This window comes from Monopterus albus, unplaced genomic scaffold, assembly GCF_001952655.1.
Source record: "Monopterus albus unplaced genomic scaffold, M_albus_1.0 scaffold483.1, whole genome shotgun sequence".
Taxonomy (NCBI): Eukaryota; Metazoa; Chordata; class Actinopteri; order Synbranchiformes; family Synbranchidae; genus Monopterus; species Monopterus albus.
In genome coordinates, this window is record NW_018128363.1 from 104,612 (window position 1) to 120,097 (window position 15,486).

Below are 15,486 nucleotides of genomic sequence, written 5' to 3' on the forward strand. Positions count from 1 at the left end.
GCCATTCATCTCCCCCTGTGCCCCCCCCCCTGCCATGACATTACCAACAGGAGCCCCTGTGGGCCCAGGACCTCCTGGTACACCGCCTGGTCCGCCGGGGGGCCCCTGCACCCCCTTGTATTTTGAGGCTCTCTGCTTAATAAAAGCAGCCATGAGCTGTGGATTAGAGCGCAAGATGTTGAGGACTTGCTGCTGCTGGAGTGGTGAGCTAGGTGAGCGCAGAGTGCGTAACAGGTCCTGGAGGGCTGCCTGGGGGATGTTCCCACCAGCAGCCCCCAGAACAGCAGCTGCGCCAAATCCCGCGGCGACCCCCCCCCCGGGCCCCTGCTGCTGCTGTGCCATATTCATCAAGGCAGCATGGCCCTGAGCCTGTTGCTGCTGCTGCTGCTGCTGAGCTGCCATCATGGCTGAATGGCCCATTTGGTTCATCAGAGCTTGTCTCTGCTGGGGTGGCATCCCCGGACCAGTCCACTGCTGTTGAGGTTGTTGAGGGTTTTGGAGTGGTGCACCCATTCTCGGCTGTTGAAGCTGCACCTGAGGGGGGAGCTGGCCCTGGGGCAGGTTACCCTGCTGAGGGGGTTGCTGCATGGGGCCCCCCATCATCCCCGGCACAGCACCTTGTTGCTGATCCATGTGAGCACGAGCAGCAGCCACTGCTGCCTGTGACTGTGGAGGGATGCCCTGGGGTCCACCCACCCCTACTGACCCTGGGTGCCCCACGCCCATCTGCTGACCTTGACCCTGTTGATGGTGAGGGGACATCATGCCTGCAGTGGCCTTGGCGGCTTGTCTCTGCAGAGCCATTTTCCTCTGAGCATCGGCTACCTGTTGGATCTTCATGGCAATCTCTACTGCTGCCTGTGGAGGGCCAGCAGAAGGCTGCTGTTGCTGCTGTGGAAGGGGAAGCTGGCCCTGGGGCTGATTAGGAGTCTGCTGGCCCCCAACGCTTCCAACCATGACAGAGCCACCAGGCTGCTGATGGGGAGGTGTTGCAGAGCCAAGGACTGGTTTACCCTGGGACTGGTGGATGGGGGAGGAGCCGGGGGGTCTGCTGGCATATGGGGGCAAGTTGTTTGGATGCTGCTGTAGTTGCTGACCACTGGCCCCTGCTCCACTTTGCTGCTGCTGGACCTGAGAAAGCATCTGCTGCTGATGTTGGGGAGAACCCATTATTCCCCCAGCCCCACCACCTCCACCTACTACCTGCTGGAACTGGTGGTGAAGGGGGTGCTGCGGAGGCATCCCACCACTCTGTGAAGGCATCCCACCTGGCTGTGGTTGCTGCTGTACTCCAGGTCCTGGACCCATTCCCTGCTGCGGCACTGGAGGCATGGACTGAGTTGGGGTTTGGGGAGTTGGGGGTTGGGTTCCGCCAGATGTTGGGGTACTGGGTGCTGTGGTACCACTGTTTCCTGGTGATGGAAGCCCGGCCATGGGCCCCCCTGATGGCCCTCCAGCCGGCTGCCCCACCCTCTGCATGCTGGCCATTCTTCTCCTTAACATCTGAGCCTGCTGGAGCCGGTGCTGCAGCTGCTGCTGCCGGAGCTTTTGCTTGATGTTCAGACAGAACGGGACTGGACATTTGTTCTCCTGACAGTGTTTGGCATGGTAGCAGCACAGAGCAATAAGCTGCTTGCAGATGGGGCAGCCGCCGTTCGTCTTGCGCTTGCAGCCTTTTGTGTGCTGAACAACACGCTTCATCTTCTGGCAGGATGGCAGGGAGCAGTTGGCGTTGCGGCATTGGCAGGCGTGGACCAGCGACTGAATGCAGCGCTGGATACTTAGGCGACGGGAGTCTCCGGGGCTCTGGGTAGCGGCTGCTGACTGGTTGTTGCTGTCGTCATCCAACCCAAGTCCCAACTTATCCATCTTGTGCTCATGACCTTTAGTGTTGTAGCAGGTGATGCACAAGTCATAGTCCTGGAGAAGGGAGGGAACAGGAGATATGGGAAAATAAATATGAATGCAAGAAGATGTCAAACTTTCCTGTGAAACCAAAACATCACAAATCGGTTTAATGAACATTGTACATTCACTACATTTTGTGAAGTCCTGGGCTTCTGATAATGCTTTCAACTGGTTCATGCCCACACCATCAGGCTTTTTGTTTTGCTGTTGTGCAACTGTCACACCTAAAGAAACAGGACTGAGTCTTTGTCACTTTTCCTGCATAGACTGTCCAAACACTTAGCTTGGAATGCTCAGAACAAACACTCTGGTCAAAGCAACTACTGTTTGGTGTTGCAGATGCCACGAGGCACAAAACAGTCGCCCGCCACTGCAAAGACCGACTCAGTCTGCAGGAGCAGTGCATCTGGCCGGGAAGCATCACATCTTCTTTGCTGCACTAGCAGCTAAAGTCACAACAACAGTCTGAAAGTTGGTGCTGCTGCCAACTCCATATGCACCAAAGGTAGCACACAGCTTCCTACGCCCACCACAGGCCAACAGCCACGGTGGAGTTAGCAATGACACTGACCACAGAGAAATATCTATTCCAAACTGAAGGGGAGAAAAAAAAGCACATCTGTTAAACCACCAGGCTTCTAATTTCAAATCTAACATCACTTATTCAGACATTTTCATGCAGATTTGTGCTTTCAATTATGGTGTACGCCTGTATATTATATGCATGTCACGAATACAACAGAATCCAATAATTATGGAAAAGGGTGGAAGGACTGAATGAGTTTGTGCTAAGTTGGCTTAGTAACATTACTACCACACAACACTTAACTATGTGTGTAGCCATGTATCAGTTTATCCTGCCAACTCTAAAACCCAAGAGTTTTTCAGTTTATCGCCTCTGAAGAACATTTTCAAAAAGCCTAGTATGAAAAACACAAAGTGTTTGAAACTTGAGTGAGGTTATGTCAGCACTCTCAAGGTTTCACCTACTAATGAGGAAAAACACATTACAATATGCAGATTATTCTCAGGGTCAGTGGCTTCTCACCTCACAGACAGTGCAGTGGAAGCGGGTCTCCACATGGTGTTTACACTCGTTGCAGGTGTAGACGAAGCGGTCCTGGCTCTGGTTATGCAGCTCCACCAACATACACATGGAGCTCCACTTGGACCTCCTGAGGGAGCTGAACTCCAGGTGCTTGTCCCTGGCAAGAGTCAGGAAGGCATCACGGCCGTCCATCAGGTCACAAGCCATCAGGGGGTCCGGGTCAGTGATGGAGGGCAGGGAGTTGGCGGTGGGACCAGCAATGAGGCGGATGACAAAGAAGACCTGGGAATTAGAGGTGGAGAGCAGGTCAGTGGAGGTCAAAGTGCGAGTCAGGCCCCATGCTTCCAGACACACTGATCAGATTCGGCTTTAGATTCCTCTTCAGAAAACAGTAGAAATCAAATGACCACATTTATCCCCATGTACAGTATCCTGGCCTTCAGTCAACACACTACACAAATCACAGCAGGTCATTCCTGTAGATTTCCCATGTATTCATATATAAATGTTGTGGTATTTTTTTGCTGACAGTTTGTTAATTAGCAACATTAACAGTCACTAATAGATAGCGTTAACTCAAAAACAAACGTGACACAATTTTCTACAAATCTAAATGTTAAGAAATGTTTACACCTTTTGTTGTTGGCAGGTTGAAGGTGCCCTGTGGAGTGTTACTCCACAAAACATACTGTGTATCGTGTCTTCACTGCCTCTACAGGTGCACTGCAGGAGAATCTTATGAAGCTAGAGACAAGAGCATTACGCTGCAGCTGAGAACAGCTGCCTGCTGATGCCAACAGCAGCAAAACAAAGTGAAGTAGTGGTCTGAAAAAACAAAACACTGAGCTGAAAGATGGTAAAATCTCCCCTAAGGAGGTACGCCTTAGGGAATTTTAATGATCTGGATTCACAAAGAGGAGTGACGACAAGCTACTGTAATGCGCTTACAGTCATACAATCCAATAATCTAGCAAGCATTATTGCTCCAATTAAAACCAGACTTGCATACCTCCTTATGTTTCTCCATAGTGGCATAGAGTTTCTGAGAAAGGTCATTGGAAACACTGGGCATCCCTGGTTTCTTCTTGTTGGCTCGACTCAAGCTGCTCTTGTTCTTGCTCGTCTTTTTATTGTTCTTCTTTTTGGCATTTTTGCTGTCTCCTTTTGTGGCCTGTCAATGTTTAAATGTCACTTTCAGTACAAAGAACTGCCAACAGTGTCAATATTTGTGACAAAAATGAGCCTGAGAAGTGATTATTACATTTAAGTAAGTAACATTTATTTCTATAGCACTTTTCTAGACCACAGTTACAAAGTGCTTTACAAAGAAAATACACAATAAAGGCAAAGGAACAACATCATTGAACAAATATCAATGAATAAAAGTAAATATCACATACAAACACAGAGAAAAACCCTAGTCAGTACTGTTAATGAGCGCTTGCTTAAACAGACAGGTTCTTAGGAGTAAGCTGAAGGCCGTGACATCAGGGGCAGAATGGAGTTCAAACGGAAGACTATTCCACAAATTAGGGGCAGCTACGGCAAAAGCCCGACCACCATAGATTTTCAGCGTAGATCTAGGCAACTTGAAGATTAGAAGACCAGATGGATCGACCAGGCAAATACAAACACAAAAGCTCAGAAATATAAGAAGGAGCCAACCCATTCAAAGTAAAATCTTGATCCTGCATGGCACAGGAACCCAATGAAGAAGGTGCAGAACTGAGGTTATGTGCTGACGTTTCCGTGTATTGTCAGAAAGCGGGCAGCTGCATTTTGAACCAGCTGAAGACAAGACAGGTCTAGGACATCCCCACGTGCATGAATTGTCTTTTTGAGGTTGCCGAAAGAAAGGAAACCTTTAGCCTTATAAACGCAGCTGAAAAAGGTTCACTTTAACCACCAAATTTACCTGTGGGTCCAGCTAAGGATGCTATCAAGGACCAACCCAAAGTCTTTCACCTGTGGCTTCAAATAAGGGGCCAATGGGCCAAGGTCACAATCTTTATGGTCGTCAGGACTACGAACCAGTAGACATTTAGCTCTTCCTTCATTAATGTGTAAAACATATTCTTCAATACAAACTGAGAAACTTCTATCCGACAGGTACGAGTTGAACCATTTTCAAGCAGTAACTCAAATACCTGCATAGGCTTCAAGACGGGAGAACAGAGTACCATGATCGACTGTATCAAACGCAGCTGACAGATCTAAAAGCACCAACAGAGAGGCATGGCCATCATCAACAGCAGTAAGAAGATTTTTAAAACTCTTAATAGTGCTGATTAAGTGCGATGACGTGATTTAAATCTAGACTGAAATGTTTCAAGAACTTTGTTTTCTTCAAGAAAAGACTGCAGTTGCAAGAATACAACCTTCTCCAAAACTTCTGAGAGAAGTGGTGGTTTAGAAATCGGTCTGAAATTAGATAATACTCTGGTATCTAAACTGGGTTTTCTTTAGAAGCGGCTAAACCACAGCATGTTTAAAATCAGCTGGAACAAACTCTGGTGCTAAACAACCATCAATAAGACAGAGGACACAGGGACCAATAGTGTAAAAAAAAAACTCTTAAACAAGTCAGATGAAATTATATGAACAGGTAGATGATTTCATACTGCAAACAACTTCTGAGAACCGTTGTAAGGAAACTGAAGACAGCTGAGCAGCCCAGGGTGTCAAAGGAGAGATCAAGTGATGTCACCAGGAAGGTAAACTGGGCTAAGTTGTACCAAAAGGAGTCAAGACATCAAATAAAACTGGGCAAAGGTCAAAGAGCCCTGAGTCACATATCAGTGATACTGACGGAAAGGCCAAAAGAGAGAACCAAGTCCTACAGTCACCAACCTTGAGCCAGGTGTCAGTCAACATAAAATCCAGCTTGTGAGAGGTGAAAAACTCCTTTAAAATAAAAGTGGTGTGGACTACTCACATCTGTGCTCTCACTGGAGGTGCTGTTCTCCTCCCTCTTCCTCTCCTCCTCCTCCTGCTCCAGCTCCTTGATACTCTCCTCCAGCACATTGGGCCAGAAGTCACCCTCGAAGTATGGCAGCTCCTTGGCACTGGTTAGCCGGTCCTCAGTCGCCTGCTTGAAGATGTCCTAAGGGAAAGAATAGGGAGAAAAAACGTTCAGTGTTTGTAATAGGTAGGTAGGTAGGTAGGTAGGTAGGTAGGACTTTATTGATCCCACACACACATCTTGAGAAACAAATTCCAAAGTACCTAAAACCAGGCAGAATATAGTATGAGAGACAAAGAACAAGAATGATCCTCCCACAATTAATCCTCGAGAACAAATCAAGAATACCTAAGAACAAGACAAGATATAGTATTCAAGAGATCAAGAAATCAAGGACATTACTCCCATAATTAATCCCGCAATGGGGGAAATACCTGTATTTCAGCCATGAGGATCTCTGAAAAACTACTCAAAAATACCTAAAACAAGACAATATAAAGTATTCGAGAGAAATCAAGGACAAGATTTTACACATGAACCTATTTACCATGCATTTCACCCCCAGGAACTGAATATTGCACCTTAGTCAACTATTACATAGTCCTTCATAATTTCACCTATCTTATCACTGCAGTGATGTATTGTACAGTCTGATAGCTGTGGGGAGGAACGACCTGCGGTAACGCTCATTCTTACAATGAGGATGTAACAGTCTTGTGCTAAAAGAACTGTTCAGAGCCTCTACTGTGTTGTGCAGGGGGTGGGAGGGGCTATGCATGATGGATGTTAGTTTTACCAGCATCCTTCTGTCCGCCACCTCCTCGATGGAATCCAGAGGGCAGCCCAGGACAGGACCAGCTCTCTTGACCAGCTTGTTTAGTCTCTTTCTGTCCCTGGCCGTGCTACCTCCTGCCCAACCCACAACAAAGTAAGAATTTCACAAAATGTGCAGGGCTCAAAGTATTGGAAGTGGGTGCAATAAACATGAGACAAATAAAGATGCTCTTTTTTAAAAACGTCTAAACCAGCACAATCTTATCAAGTCTAGTCACCTTGATTTTATTGTAAAAACACCTGACAACCTTTCACCACTCTGGATGTGTGGACAGACGATTACCACAAAATTATATCTTTGTGTCACCTTGCATTACATCAACAAGTGGCATCTGACTGAGTACATTACACAGTTACGTGGGACTTCAGTCTGGACAGGGTTTGTGACTGTGTAGCCTGTGTGTCATCAATGCCAAAGGTAAGGGTTGGGTCTGGATTTGATTTAGAGATAATGCAGGGAACTGGTTGGTTCTGGTACCGAGCTTTGCGGGTATAAAGTGTCTGTACCTTGGGGCTCGACTGTTTTCTGCAGAGAAAACTGCATTGGTTGATGTTAATGGCACAGAGATTGAACAGAAATAATCTCTCACCTTGTAATCATGGACAATGCGCTCAGCAACAGCCTTGTCCAGCATCTTCTTGTACCACTCCTGCAGGCGTTTTGGCTTGGGGATCTTCTGGTCCACCGGGTGACAGTGGAAGATGTAATCATCCCCTTCACTGGGTGGACAGGCCCAGATATGCCCTGTTGTAAACCTGAGACATGAAGTTGTATTATTGAGGCTGTTACAAAGAAGTACGCTGATCTCCTTTTATTCCATCCACCTGCTTGTTTTCATGCGACTGATAAAGGTCTGTAGCAGCACCTCATATTTAAACATACGCACAGCATAAGCTGCTCACTTGGGGTCTCTTGCCGCCATCATCTTTGAAAAGGCCTAAAGATTTCTCTTACCCCAGCCTCTTCACATACTCCAGGTAGCCCATCAGGATCTCATGGTAGACAGCAGTCCGGAGGTGTCGAGGTCTGAAGAAGTGTACGCTGTCCAGGTAAGAGATGTACACTCGCCTCTGATTGGGAGGTGGGCAGTCCGAGCCGTACTCTTGAACGTGCATGCCAAAAAAACACACATCTGCTCCATCGATGTCCTCAAATGCAAACAAGGCTTTCATCCTGTACGGGAAGGACTCGGCCATCTCTCCGCTGTCCACAAACCTGAAGAAACAAATACCCACCGTGAGGAAGTGGCGGTGATATCTGAGAAGGGCCATCAGCAACTCTTCCCTGGTGTTTCATTACCAGCATGTGCCTAGGAGCTCTACATCACATGCACATGGGTAAGTGTGCAAATGAGGACAGCAGCTTCTGGATGTGCAGTGCCTTTAATACAAGAGTCATAACTAGCTGGTCAGACAGACCGTGAAGACAGTCGACAGTTTTAGTGTTGAATGTTGAAGGGAGACGTGTATTTGGTTCCAGTGGGTAACAGGTGAGATGCATGTCTGTAACCAGCAACAGGAACCTTTAACTAAACACACAAACCTCAAACAAAAAGGACATCACCTGTAAATGCAGCACAGATATTGTATCAGTCCCGAGGACAAAACCACAGATTTCATTTAGCGTAGGATGTGGTATTATTTCTGGCAACTCAAGCTTTCCCAAATGGATTATGATTTGGCAGTAATTCTATATCATTTCCATTTTTAAATTAACTAGATGACTGCAAAACACAGATGGTGCCGTCCAGCGGTGGCACTGAGTGGTCTAAGATTCATCAGTGAGATGTGGCACTGAATTCATTTGTTGCCTCTAAAATGAGCCTTGTGCCATTGTTAACATGCACTTATGTTCCACCAGTGGTCAGAATATTTCCCATAATTCAACAAACTCTCAGTTCATTAACTTGTTAGGTTTTCTTGCTGTTGCCTGCTGTACTGCGCAACATGGCCAACATTTTCTATGATCAAATGACAACAGGCAAATCATAATTTTCGTTTTGTGCAATCATACCGTTTACTGTTACACAAGTGAGACAGTGGCGTATCAAACTGCATCAGTACACCATCATCCTCGATGTGATGAGTTCTGCTCCCCCCGTACAGCAGTTGTGAAATGCGACCTCCTACCTGGACTTCATGCCCGGCTTGACCTCGACCATCTTGTCTGAGACATGGACCACTCGGATGGTGACCTCACCAGATTCGGAGTGGTTCTGTCGCTTGAGGTAGTCATTCACTCGTGTCTCCAAATAGCTCCCTAACTTGGTCTGAGGAAGCCCTGTGGAAAACAAGATGAGGGAGGAAGAAAGATGGGTGGAACACAGAAGTGTGGGGACAGATGTGACCCTCTGCCTGAAGTGATCAAATTCAACTTGACTGCCACTGAACAAGTAAAAGGACCTGACGAGCACATGCAACTGGACACGTCTCAACACATACTGCCCACTGAGCGACTGCTCATACTGGTGGCTTTATGTACAACAGCGCCACTCAGTAGTCTGGGCAACACAAAATCAGAACGTTATTGCCTGTTAATTTATTTTGCTTTGGTTAGTGAACCTTCATTTTGTTAATCTTTCTATAACATCTGGATTTCCTTTATGGTTTGTAAAATTCATTCCTCCTCCTCTCACTTCCCCCGTCTTTAAAACTTCACAGTAATAAACCAACACTGCCTGACACTGGCAAACAAAGTGAGTGGCTCCAAAATGAAAGAACAGCTGTCCTTAGCAGGTTATTTGGATATTGATTACAGAGTAGAAAACAGACAGTGTTCAATTCATGAATCCTGCTGCTGAACTCAAAGTTTAGAACCAGGCAGCAATCACTGCCGGATCAACTCAAAAGGATAATGTTGCTTCTAACTGTTGTCAAAATAATTATATACAAACGAAGGTGAAAAGTGATAAGAACATGTATCCCACTTACTTTTGGCTGCGTATTTGTTCTCTTTCCGTGTCTTATTGGCCTTTTTGAGGCAGTTGTCACATACAAAGCTGTGGTTAAGGAAAAAATAAATATCAAATGGTTAAATTTGAAGGGTTACCGCCTGCTCTGTCACAATAAGCTCCACTGACAGTGATGGAGTGTCTTTAGTTAAGCAGTGACTTGGCTTTTCAGTGTCCCTTCTCTTTTGACTGACTGACCAACAGGCCACACATAAAGGGAGATCAGACTTTGAGCAGTGAGAGAGACTCGAGCTCCAGGACTCTGTTTGCATGTGTATCTGCCGCAGCCAGCCTGGCAGGCTCTTTCTCTCCTGATGCAATAATCACAACAACAATCTGCTCAACACTGCACATCTACAGCTGCATGAACATTCATGTGTGTTGTGACTGTTCTGCTTTCCCCAACACCTTTAAGGGTGTTTTTAATTTAAGGAACACAAAAGGCCAAATGCATTTTACAGACCCAGTCACGTAACTGTATGTACAGAGCGTGTGCATGGCAGCTGGCTCACCCTGACGGCCATATGGTTTCATTATGCAGGACACAGATCTGGTGCATTTTACGACCGCAGTCAATACACTCCACAAGCCTGAACAGGGGGAAGACAAAAGACAAACACAATATCTGGAATTAATAAGGCAACTTGTCATGCATGATGGAAATCCCTTGTGTGTTCCTCTGCAGGAGCCACACAGTTACTAAATAACACAAGCCAAACTATTTTTATACTCTTCTCGTGTTGATTATTGACAAATAACCACTATTTACTGCTAAGCATCTGATTCCAATGGCTCAGACTAAAAAGAAGTATGAGAACATCATGATACAATCTGCACTAAGTGCATAAAATCAACCTGCACAACATTAATAAGTTAAGAACATACAACTCAGGATCGAGTGTGTCATTCTTCTTTCGTTGGAACTGGTCTTTGCTGATGGACCTGTAGGAAATATCAGAAAACAAAATACAGTAACCGACAAAAAAACTGAAAAAATGCAAGGAGAAATTCACACTATGTCCTCCAGCTAAATATATTATTGCCACTGATTTAGATGAGAAATATGAGAGTGCATCAGAGTAAAAATGGGGTTAAATGGTTATTTCAAGATGGTGATGTAAAATACTGAAAACTGTTCAATCGCAGACAACTTTTGCGCCACAACTAACGATCATAATCATTATCAGTACCAACTAATCATATGGTTTATAGTGTTCGTACTGTACATGACATCAACTGTCTCGTTTAGCTGAAAGTGATATTAAAGGCTTCGGCAGCTTTATTTAAAAACAAACAACCGATTAATCAGATTTCATAACAGCTGCCAATTAACTTTCTGTAGATCAACTAACCGATTAATTGAAAATGTCAAATTCTAGCAAAAAAAAAAAAAAAACAAGTTTCTGAACAATGCGACACGATGTCAGCCTGACTTTTAGGTGAAGTGTGCAAGTCCCAAAGCGTACAATAATGACGGCGCTGTGTAGCTAATAAAAAACAAAAACAATGTTGCTGTGTGAACAACACAGCTTTCAGTACAGTGTTCAGACCCGTACACTTCTGGCAGACTTTGTGTTGCAGATTTAATTTTAAATTGATAAAACTGCCATTTTTTCCTCAAGCTACACTAACACATAACGACAAAGTGAAAACATGTTTTTCAAAGTTTTTCCAAATTTATCAAAAAAAAAAAAAAGAAAAAAAAGCTGAAATCTTATTTATAAAAAGTATTTGACACTCTGTGGTCAAGTGCGTCATTTTGCTTCAGTTTTCTTTGAGATGTATCTAGAAGGATGAATGCAGCCAGACACAGAGAGGCCCTGGAAGAAAACGTGCTCCTGAGTGCAGAGACCCGAAGCTGGGGTCATGGTTCACCTTACAGCACCACAGTGAACTAAAGCAAACAGCCAAGACGCTGCGGTGGCTTCAGGACCAGTTTCTGACCTGTGCCTGAAGGGCACGGCCAAAGTCCAGACTTAAAACCCCGATAATAACTGAGACCTGAAGAGTTCACAGACACTTCCCCTCCAGTCTGACACAGCCCGAGAGGATCTGCAAGAAGAATGTGATCAACTACCTGAGTCCAGGTGTGTACAGCTGGTAGCGAAGTAAAGAAGGTAAAGAAGACTGAAGCTGTAACTAATAGAAATCTGATCAATCATTTATGCTTTCTTTTAAATATACCCTCATTCCAGTTCTACAAAGTCCTGAATGGCAGATTTTGTGATAATTTAGCAAAAAAAAAAAAGTCTAAAAACATGTTTTCACTGTCATTATGGGTGATTTAGGTGTGCAAAAAGAGAAGGGGTCAGAGCACTTTCTGAAGATAATGTCTCCAACCCAAAAACAACTTCAGAGGAAATAAACTAATCATTCAATCTGTGCTGCTCATCTCTTCTAGTGTTACTAGAGAACTTGGAGTGGCAACGTGCTGTCTGCTGCGTGTGAGGACGCCCAGAGTGTGATGATACTCACGTTTGAGGTTGGGAGGGGTCGTCCCCCAGGGAAACACTCTCGCTCTGGATTTCGTTGAAACACTTCTCACAGAAGTGGTACCTGTCAGCAAGAAGCCCATATTTTGGTGAACTACACCGTTCGCCATCAGCACAGCCAATCACAGAGGGGGCACGAAGAAGCAGCCGCCAATCAGGGCAGGGCAGGGCAGGACAGGCCAGGGGGCGGACACACAGGAGGAGGCAGAGGGCAAGGTAGGTCGTCGCCAGGAGGCAGCAGCCAATCGTGATGCAGGGGTTTTGTGTGGGCGGGGGTTTTGAGTTTGCGCGTAAATTTCGGAGTGGATGATTGGTCACACCAAAGCAGGCCAATGCAGACATCACAAGCATTAAAAAAGGAGGGAAAGAAGGGGAGAAGGGAAGGGGGAAGGGAGATCGGGGAGGGGAGGTCAAAATGAACATTTAAAAAGCGTGAAATAAATCGTTACAGGTCAGATGAAGACAACAGAGGGACAAAGGGAAAAAACGGAGAAAAGAGGGTGCACAGGGGGGGGGGGGGTACATGGAGGAGGGAGGGATGAACAGGATGTGAACAATGACCAACAAACAGAGGACAGAGAGCCAAGGCAAAGCAAAGATTAGCGTCAGACATCTAGTGGTAAACAACAACATTACAGCAACATGAGAGCCCACTATGAGCTGCAGAGGAGGAGGTGAGACAGGATATGAGTCTCCAAACATGAAAGAGTGGATGAGGAAAAATAAATAAATAGTAAAGCAACAGAGACCCATCATCCTTTCAGGTCATTTATAAAGTGGGAGCCTCTCTTCTGGTGCAAGAATGGACACCCTCATTTACACAGTATCAGAAAATGCAAGCAGTCACATGTTGAGGCATGTGAATTTACTCAGTGAGAAACAATGGTGCAACAAACAAGGAACAACTGCTGAAGACAGGAGCCCACTTTATGAATGACCACAGAATGAAAATTAAAGTGTGAACTATGAGGATGGAGATGGTGCCAGGGTAACCATCTGAAGCCAAATTAAAACTCATCTGTGACTGCACTGATTGATTGATGCTATGCTGTTGGAAATACAACCAATGTGCGAAATACAACAAGACACACAAAGGCCGATCTCAACGGCCGGGAAATATCGATGTCCAGAATAGTTTGTGAATGTTCCTTGTCTGTGATGTGTGTGAGACTGAGTCACAGTGGGTCGACAGTTCTCACCTGTTCTGGTAGCTGAAGTAAGCAGCGTCACGTTGGATGGTGCATAACTGTTTTCCATAGCAGCATAGAGTTTGGGGGGAAAACTCAAACTGCAACAAGACAGAGACAAAGAGAAAAGTTATTAAAGACCTGCTCTCTGAGGAAAACTGGACATGTCCATTTCTTGGCTGTGAACAGTACTCAGCCATAAAATCACCATCTGCTGTTTTTACATTTGTTTGGACTAATCAGAACAAACTCTGCTATTTCTGACATGTGTCAGCAAAGAAAGTGAGTAAGTACATTTCCCACAAATGTCAAACCCTTAAAACCCCAATTGTGATTATGAATTAGCTCAATATAAAAGAGACAAGCAAAATGTCTTCAGTGAAGGGAAAACTGTCATCTTTCTAAACCTGCACAGGGTGATTTGAATTTAAAAAGACAAACTCTCCTGCTTCACCTTTCTCCCACAACAGTATCCCAGTCCCTGCATGACGGGGTCGATCTCTGCCTCAAACACCTCAGCCAGTTTGGAGCAGTACTTGTAGACGCGGGATGTCTTGCGGTTGTACAGCCAGGCGTTGTTGAACATCAGCCAGATGTCCTCGATGTATTGCCACGGCTCTTGGTACTGCCCAGTGTCCAGCTTCCGCTTGATGGTTGACAGGTCCATGGGGTTCTTCACGATATCAAAGTAGTCCTAGTTTGGATTCATGTGGCAGGTCAAGGTGGGAGACAAGAGGGAAGAAGATGAGAGAGACGGGGACGAAGAGCATCGCCAGAAACACGGTGGGCGTCAGGTGAAGATGTGATGAAGGCATCGAAGGCGACCAGGTGGGACCAGAGTGGGGAGAGAAGAGGGTGCAGGGGGACAATGTTGTTGAGCGCTGCAGAGAAGAAGGTTCACGTGCAAACAGAGAGACATGACAACTTCTGCCCTCCAGCTCTCTGCTTTGCACCCTATATTCAAAGTTAAGTCCCTATCAGTAGTGCAGCGAGAACCAGCCGACCGTCACGAGTCAGTCTAGTCCTCTACTGCTCACATAGCCAGTCAGAAATTTAACAAAAAAATAGCTACACATGCATTTTACATAATCATCTTGCAACTAAAGCCCAGACTCATGTAATTATTATGGGGAAATGGCTCTCTGCTGAGGTCTGAAAGTAACAAAGCTTTCAGGCCTGGGTAGTGGTCAGGGTGCAAAACCAGGAAGAACAGAGCAGCAGCAGCAGCAGCAGCAGCCAGCAGCAGCAACAGGCAGACAGAGATTTACTGCTTTTAGCAACACAATGGTTGGCGTTAACAACGGGAGAGGCAATATGAAGACGGTGCTAAAGCCAACAAATGCTGAGGTGAAGCAAATGCAAGAGGGACGGGTGAGTCTCTAAGCTGCTTTTCTGTTCCTTCTCTCAAAAAAAAAAAAAAAACATCATTTGGAAAAAAAAGCAGGGAAAGGATGAGGGAAAAGAAAGGCGTTTTGGAGACTCAACAACCCCCCTCAACCCCCTAAATAACAAAAAAAGGGAGGAGGTGTGAGTTTCAAACAGCAGGGTCCATCTCAGTGTCACCATGGCAACAAGAGTTAGGAAACAGACCCTCATCTCTAAATGGAGCCACTGACATGAACAAACAAGTGATGCATATTCCCACAGCAATCTGCAGAGACAATTCACAGTATGCAACAAGTCCAAGTTCACCACTCATCAGTATCACTGAAATGTTATCCAATTACAAATCCTGCCCATGCAACACAACTTTATTTTCAGCCAAAGAATGAAGCAGATTAATTTGAAAAACAGAAATGTTTGACCAGTGTTGCCCATGTGGACCCATGTTGCATGAGACTGTAAGAAATCAGAAGGCTGTTGTGTTCACAGGTCTTTCATAGTCTTGTTCATACAGTCAGCTTTAATTAGAACCCCAAGGTGTGCTCACTTTGTTGCACTGAGGTTGAAGCTTGGGGCATTTTCAATGTAGTCTAAGCTGGTTGTTTTTAATTATACATTAGATAGTACAGCTTTGACTCATGTATCATTTTAGTGATATTGCACAGGGGTGTACTCACTGTTGTATACTGTATATCACAATAACAGCATTTACAGTGGGTAC

The 15,486-nt window shown here is 45.5% G+C and overlaps 1 protein-coding gene across 1 annotated transcript in view; it reads right to left on the reverse strand.

The window, feature by feature from the left end:
* The window catches only part of ep300b (EP300 lysine acetyltransferase b), a 43,791-nt gene that overhangs the window by 2,490 nt on the left and 25,815 nt on the right, over nt 1–15,486 (reverse strand). The window contains 13 exon segments of the mRNA XM_020587820.1: nt 4–1,920; nt 2,957–3,238; nt 3,966–4,127; nt 5,892–6,059; nt 7,343–7,508; nt 7,708–7,968; nt 8,883–9,033; nt 9,684–9,751; nt 10,216–10,293; nt 10,589–10,645; nt 12,179–12,259; nt 13,395–13,483; nt 13,837–14,076. Coding sequence (XP_020443476.1) covers nt 4–1,920; nt 2,957–3,238; nt 3,966–4,127; nt 5,892–6,059; nt 7,343–7,508; nt 7,708–7,968; nt 8,883–9,033; nt 9,684–9,751; nt 10,216–10,293; nt 10,589–10,645; nt 12,179–12,259; nt 13,395–13,483; nt 13,837–14,076 — 3,720 coding nt within the window.